General features: G+C 25.8%; 2 protein-coding genes across 2 annotated transcripts; one reads left to right on the forward strand and one right to left on the reverse strand.

Moving 5' to 3' along the window:
• Positions 1-792: 792 nt before the first annotated feature.
• LOC106792778 (transmembrane protein 98-like) lies at positions 793-2806 on the reverse strand. Its single transcript, XM_014759296.1, has 4 exons — positions 2216-2806; positions 2030-2139; positions 1838-1970; positions 793-1754 (listed from the first exon to the last, which is right to left on the reverse strand). Exons 1-4 carry the CDS (start codon positions 2369-2371, stop codon positions 1479-1481), a joined length of 675 nt encoding a protein of 224 aa, XP_014614782.1. The 5' UTR covers positions 2372-2806; the 3' UTR covers positions 793-1478.
• Positions 2807-3502: 696 nt separating this feature from the next.
• On the forward strand, positions 3503-5046 carry LOC106792779 (ubiquitin-conjugating enzyme E2 J2). Its single transcript, XM_014759297.1, has 4 exons — positions 3503-3809; positions 3889-4123; positions 4210-4338; positions 4447-5046. Exons 1-4 carry the CDS (start codon positions 3685-3687, stop codon positions 4672-4674), a joined length of 717 nt encoding a protein of 238 aa, XP_014614783.1. The 5' UTR covers positions 3503-3684; the 3' UTR covers positions 4675-5046.
• Positions 5047-8324: the final 3278 nt, after the last annotated feature.

The following is an 8324-nucleotide window of genomic DNA, read 5'->3' on the forward strand; positions in this document are numbered from 1 at the left end:
ATCTTCAGGATGCACATCCCTCGTGGGTCTTCAGAAGCGGTTACCTCCTCGTGGTTAGACCCGGGCAATGGATATTACTTTCCGTGTAATGTTTATCATATTTTTATATGCTATACATTACATTACAAGTAAAATCTAGCCAAAGACCGCTTACCATAAACATTATAATTGTAATTAGTTTCTTTTAATTTCCTAATTGATATCATATTCCTTTACTCCTTTTTTTGGTTCCTTCTATCCATTTAATATACAGAAACTAATTACTTTATAATGTTTTTTAATAACTTTTATACATTTGCAGGTACCACATACTGCACAAACGAAAATTTTTTAATGTCATTTTTGTTTTACTTTGTTTTAGGAAATTATTTATTACAATGCACATGCAAGGGATCTTTTTAAATAATTTTCAAATTTTTACAGGTACTTGGAAGTAGTAAGAAATGTTTGAAATTTAATTTTCAATTTATTTCGTTTCTAGATCTATTTAATTCTAACAGACGTGTTAAAATCGTTTTGATTTTTATATATTTACTGTACTTTTTTATTTTTCTACCAAATTGCAGTTGAGATCTATAAAGGATCTTGCACTTGATGGATTAATTGTATTCTTATCTCGCATTTCTTCCTTGTTAACTAGATCATTTGAATTGAAAATAAAATGAATCAAATTTGTAGTACAATTAGTTAATAATTTTTTAGTTATCTATCTTTTTATAGAAATTAATTATTAAATTAATTATTATTTTTTTGTGTACCCTCAATATAGTTACAAAATAAATAATAATAACATTTGTTTAAAAAGTAATTTGATTTATTCAATAGTATGTTGCAACAATATGCAGTAGCACAATGTAAATTGTTATAAAATATATACGTGTGATATGGAAGACATTAAAACTATACATAAAAATCTTAATTGCAATATATCATTGATCATTATTTATAACAATACGTATTATTTATTATATTTGATATTTCATCAAATCCCACATGAGTTTCTAACGATAATCTCTGTTCTGTAATACATTTACAGAATTAATTTAAAATATAATTATATTAAACATATAAAATGTTTTTACAATTTAACAATAATATTATAGATTCCTATTATATCTTAAATTTTAAATGGAGATACTCTCGATAGTAAAGAAGTTTTCTGTAGTTTTCATGATCATTCTCTAGATGACGTTACAACTAGTTTCTTTATCTGATTTCATCATCAGGTACCAGATTACTCTCACATCAATTAATATTTTCATTCACATTGTTTTATATTGTTAAACGAATTATTAAATGTTCTCAAAAACGTAATAGTTAATCTATAAAATAGATTATTTTTCTAAAACATTTGTATAGAAAATCTCTAAAATATCTTAATATCTTTATAAAATATACAATAAAGGCAATACTAAAAGAGTAAGAATGCCTTTATAAAAATACTGCTAATTTGTAGTTTTTCAATAGTAGGAAATAATTTAGACTGGTGTAGAGGCCGGAATAGAACATACAGCCTCTTGCGCTAATGCAGCATTTCTTAATATCAACAAATGCGAATCCATGTCGTTCAATGCCTGATCAATGAAAGTTAATTTTCTAGCTTGACTTTTGGGAACACCGTGTTTAGTTACTAATGCTAAATGAGTAACAGCTAATACCAATGCAGCAACTCTAGCTTCCAATAATCTTGCATCCAATGGTGGATATAAACTTCTCACTACATCATCTACACGGGGTGGAATACGTCTAGCAACCTAAATAAATATCAAAATACATAAATAAATATTTAATGCGCTAATATAGAAAATAATTAAAATAATATTGAAATAATACAAACATCTACTATTTCCAATGGTACTGTATTGCTATTTACTGTTCCTGCAATAGCAGTAAGACTTGCTGCCAAAGCATGACAAGAACGAAGTATTGCGATACAAGGTGGTGCTAAACCAGTAGCATCATCAACCCACCTAGAATATAAAGAAACCAATATTACAAATGTTTAGCTTTACGAATGAATATCTTATACCTTTCAGCACCAGCAAGCCATTCCTCGCTTTCCCAAGTACCCAAACCTAATTCAGGATTATTCTCACTTTCCAACAAATCTGAACTGAGATCCAGTGAATCTTTTTGATTCTAAAATAAACAAGAAATAACAACTCTTATCAATCGTATTCAAACACAAGTTCAATCGACTAATCAATGCACTAACATAATAACAACGTTGTCTGCGACAAATAACAAGGAGTACCAAGAGTGCACCAAGAAAAACTGCAGCAAGCGCACCAAGTGCAACTGCTACTATTGTTTCCATTCCATTAGTACCAGTCAATGAAGCAGAATTACTTATTGACACTGGTGAACTCATTTTTATTTATTTCTTTTCTTTAGAATAAAATTATATATCTAATGTTATTACCAATAATTATTATATAAAGTATAACATCAAATGTTAAGATACAACATTTATATAAATGTTTGATATCATTAAATCATCTATCACTGTTAAAGTTTTTTTTTTATTTTTTCAAATAAAACATTGAATACAGTAATACGTTTTATGGTTGAACTATCAACAATGCTATGCATTCTCTTTAGTGACAGACGGTGGGAGGCAGAGACTGTCACGGATCTTATGCTCAATTCACCAGTAACAAACATTTCATTATTGGACGTATCAAACATTATATAAAATCATGTATATTGTTCTATTCATTTATATATACAATATAAATGTATTTATCATTAACATATTTAATTCATTCATAAGATTACATATGTCAACCTAATGCATAAAAACAAAATGGAGAATATTAAATGTGCACATAAGATCAATGGTGCAATCTATTATATGGTTAAACTTTTCAAGTCATACTTATATTCAACACATGCATACATATATGTATGTATACATGGTATGATTAGATATATATATAATGTTAGGTATATATATATATATATATATATATACATATATATTGTTATTTATGAAACGATTAATTATGAAAAAAAGATGTAAATCGATATTATAAAAATAANTATATATATATATATATATATATATATATATATATATTATATATAGTTATATATATAGGTATATATATATATAAAAGGTATAACGTGGCAGCACTGCGTAGAATACCCTGTTGGAAGAATACTTCTGAGTCATATGTTTCTTACAGAAACGAAAATAGTGTTTAAAAAGGATGCTGTCAAATTCAGTGTCATATTTAGTATTATTCATAAAAAGAATAGAATTTTCTTAAACAATTTTAACACGAGTTTAAATAATTTAATTAATATCATTTTAATGTTCCAATGAAATCTCTCTGAATATTTATCATTTCTCGTGACGATTCATCCTCTTATTACGTTTCAAAGAATAATAATAATCTTATAATTAGAAGAAACTTAATCTAAATTTGAACTTTATTATTATTCATACACACGTATATATATATAAATATATATATATATATATAGAAATTAACATTTAATTTGTTTTGTTTTTTAAATGATACGTTTACTAATTCCTTATTGAGGTTAAGTTTATTAATATTATTGATATTGAAATAGTTTTCTTCGTGTTCATTTATTCTTCCAACTGTTATCGGGTGTGTATATGACAAACAGATTAAGAAGGAAAATTAAAGGGTTGAGTTTAGTTACAGCTTATATATGGTAAGAATGAATAAAAAACCTAATAGTGCAACAGCTCGCTTAAAGCAGGATTACTTACGTCTTAAAAAAGATCCTGTGCCATATGTTCTGGCTGAACCAGTACCTTCTAACATATTAGAATGGTAACTTGATGACTATTCTTTTGATGATATTAACATTTTTCTTTTTTGTAACATAAGTTAATCATATTTATTTTTGTAGGCATTACGTTGTCAAAGGACCAGAAAAAACACCTTACGAGGGAGGGTTTTATCATGGAAAACTTATATTTCCTGGAGAATTTCCATTTCAACCTCCTAGCATTTACATGACCACTCCTAATGGTAGATTCAAAGTTAATACCAAACTTTGTCTATCCAACACTGATTTTCATCCGGATACATGGAATCCTGCTTGGAGTGTGTCTACTATTCTTACAGGGCTTCTTAGTTTTATGGTATGTTAAATAATTAATATTATAAATATAAAATGTAAGCGCACGCACTGAACGTGATTTTTTGAATATGTGGTTATCAATTACAGATCGAAAAGAGCCCAACCTTTGGCAGTATTAATACAACAGATTACGAAAAAAGAGAATTAGCGAGGCAAAGTTTGGAATACAATCTACGTGATAAATTGTTTTGTGAATTATTTCCTGAAACTGTTGAAGTAATATTTCTCTCTTCATTTAATTTGCATTTGCTTTATTTTCGAATAGGCAAATAATACAAAACATTCAATTAAATCATTCCTATGTAATATTATTTTACATTATAGGTCATCAAGGCAGAATTAGAACATAGAAAAGAATTGGAAAAACAAGCAAGGCATCAATCTACAGCAGCAGAAGTTTCTTCCTTAATACGAGATCAATTACAAAGAGAACAAAGTCCGTTACAAGGTGCAATTACTAATCTCGTTGTTCTTGTTGGTTTTGCAGCATTCGCTCTTATAGTTAAATATGTATTAAGGAGTATCGCAACGGAATATGGTAAAAGTGAGTAGATATTAAGATATTAAAAAGAATTTTGTAAGAAAAGATAATATACATGAACAGATCTACCATGCACACATTTTTTACTTAAGGCTTCTCAAGAAAGACAATGATTTCGTATGAATAATAATGAATTGCTTTTCTTTTTCTTTTCTTGTTATACTTTGGTTTGTCATACAATTGCACTTTCTTCCAAATAATTTGTCTTCGACTTATAACAAAGTGCAAAATTAATATTCCGACTGCCTAAAAAGCTTTATATATATATTCATGTATACATTGCATCTTTGTATAACTTATTGTTACACGAAGATACATTTTATTATTCCTACTAAAAATTATAAATTCATTTTCAATACGTACTTATATATATATATATATATTTATATTTCCAATAATGATTTTACAATTGAAAATATTGGAGCCTTAAGGAAAAAAAGAAAGAAGGAAAGGAAAGAGAATTTGCCGATAATGTAAGCTACATTGACTTGCCTATTGATCTATGCCGAATTTGTGTGGAAACCTTCATTAATCTTTGATCGATGTTAGTCATGGACATTTGATAGATGTTTATATCAGGGGTTATTTGTAAGATCCAAAATGTATTATAACATCCATTATATTTTAACAATGATAATTGTGGTTTTTCTGCAACAACAATTTTTCTACATCGACGTAAGAGGTTATTTTTCATATTAAATTAGAATATGAAATATCGTTAATCGTTACAATTTCGTAACCCTTAACGAATATCCACATTTTGTATTCTAATGTTATTATTTAAACTTCCAAAGGATGGTTTATCAACGATCGAACATTTAAACCGTGATAATTTTTAAAAGAAAACGAACTAATTTAAAGTCATCCAAATCATAAAAGGACTTCCTATGTTCGATGAATTCTTTTAAGAAATTGTTTATTTTCTTTATATACCGATTGTGTGCATCGCTGGACATTTGACAAGAAAACATTTTTCATTCGCTCGTCGATAAAACATTAATTTTAATTATTGTTAAATTTAAAACATATATAATTTATACATTTGGAATCTTATATAATATAATTAACGAAGAAGTGCATAAATTTCATCGATCGAACAATCTTTGCCTCTTCGATGTGCCAATATAGAAAACAAATTTTATATTTTATTAACTTATTAAAGTATCATATATTAGGATCTTATTAATCCCTTTCCCTACGATTTAAGTTTCAATGAAGTGTGCCATAATCAACAGCAAGATAGATCATATATCGAGCCATTTCATGGTTCAGCTAAGCATTGGAAGTTGTGTAAATCGCACACGTTTTGTGATATATAAAGCCATGAGTCTGACCAGTGTTGTTTATGTGTGGCCCATTCGATGTACCACGGGCTCTTATGAACCGTGATACTCATGCTTACAATTAGTCTAATTTCCTTACCACAAATCTTACACGATATTGTAGGTAAAGGGAATTAAGTATCATATGCATACAATATTTGATTCATTCTATTAGAGATCAAATGTAAATATAATTTATATAAGATCGATGAGAAAATGAACTATCAGAGGCAAAGACGATTCAATTTTTCTTTTTTCCAACTATATTTATTCCAATTTACTTCTTCCACTTTTAAAAAGAATAAAGAAAGAAAAAAGAGAAAATAATTAGATATAATATAATCAATCGCTTTAATAAAATATTATATCGTCTATCTTCCTTTTTAAATCTATAAATTTAAATACAAATTACTTTTTATTTTTAGTTTCTTATAATTTGGGAATATATGATTTTGTTATTAATCTCTATATCGATTATTATTATCTGTGTGTTATTTTATAATTACATATTCTTTCTTATCCCTATTTTTTGGTACAAGGCACATTGTAAGTTGGTAGAATATATTTGATTCGATATATTAAAAGCAAAAATATTTATATATTCTATTAAATTCAAATCGTATAAAGATAATCAATGCTTCTTTTTTAATCTCTATTTTAAATATATTATATATATATTTTAAATATGGATTCTCTCTTTTAAAATGAAATTAAATTCTCTCACTGATGTGTGATTAAAATTGCATGTTGAACTTTGTAATCTTTGAAAATCATATGTTAAAAATATATATTAAAATAAATTTCTGTCAAAGATATTCAAACGCAATTGTTAAAGAATTGTCAAATGGATATGAAATAAGATTGATTAAAAATAAAAATAACTGAAACAGTCTACGTAGAATTATGACGATAATAATAAATAAAATACATGATATATAGAAGAAGAAGAAAAGAATATAAGAATGCCTATATAATAATAATAATAATAATATAAACGAGCGCCAATATAAAATAGCACAGAAATATTTTCAAACATATCAAACACAAAATAGGAAAGAAAAAAGAAAATAATTAAATAGTTTTATTTATTTGGGTCAATATATTTGTATTATTTAACGGTAAATATTTTGTATAGTATATGATCAACTTATGCGAAGATTTTGTTTGATATAATTAATTACATTTTTTTATCGATATTTTGAAGTTGATTTTGAGAGAGAGAATTGTCTTAGTTTATTGATAGATTATTTTATTATTAACTAATATATTTATTAATATTGATCACATCTATTATAAAATATTGACAAATTATTTATAAATATTAAAAAAAGAAAATAAAAAATCAAAATAATAATCGCGTTTATATTCATCGGTTTATAATACTGATCATAATAATTTATCATAAATATTGACCCGATAAATACCAGCCAAGAAAAGAAATAAAATGACGATTACATTACATACACGTTCGGTGAAATATTAACGCATTATCTCGTATTAGTAAAATTCAAGAAAGAAATAAAATAATATTAAATAAAATACATTGTTAAATGACTATGATACAAGTAAAATGAGTAAGTAAATTGTCAAAGAAATGATGTCGTTAATTCGACATGATAAAATGTTTTTGCATTTTTTAATCGTTGAATTTGACCGATTTAAAAGTACATGTTTATACATATATTTACTTATTTAGTTACGTAGAAAGAGAGAAAGACACGATATTCTTGGAGACAGTGGATGGTGTTCGTAAAACGATAAAACGTTAGTTTTCTCTGAATGCTTCGTTGTCCAAGTGCTCTCGGGAGGAAGGACACATCCTGTGAAGTGGCTTTGGTTTTCTTTTCTCTCTCTCTCCTTTATAAGATATTTTATAAGCAAAAAACTTTTACTTTTGATAATCTTCATATCCTTTCCTTTCATATTTTTCTTTTATTCTTTTTCTTTCTTGTTTTTGCAATTATTAATTTTATATTTTTTTATTATCACAAAATTGGTTAATATATTTAAAATATAAATTTTCTTTGATATTTCAAAATTGTTTATATATTAATAAAATATATAATTGGACTATTTAATATGAAAATAGTGTTAGTCAATTTTGTACAAATATTGGAAAAAACATATAATAATGATATTATATTTATAATTAACGAATATTATGTTTTTTTCTCAATTATTTTTATAATATCGATTTACATCTTTTTTTCATAATTAATCGTTTCATAAATAACAATATATATGTATATATATATATATATATATATATACCTAACATTATATATATATCTAATCATACCATGTATACATACATATATGTATGCATGTGTTGAATATAA

This window comes from Polistes canadensis, unplaced genomic scaffold, assembly GCF_001313835.1.
Source record: "Polistes canadensis isolate GaletaPanama2010 unplaced genomic scaffold, ASM131383v1 scaffold_656, whole genome shotgun sequence".
NCBI classification, from domain to species: Eukaryota; Metazoa; Arthropoda; class Insecta; order Hymenoptera; family Vespidae; genus Polistes; species Polistes canadensis.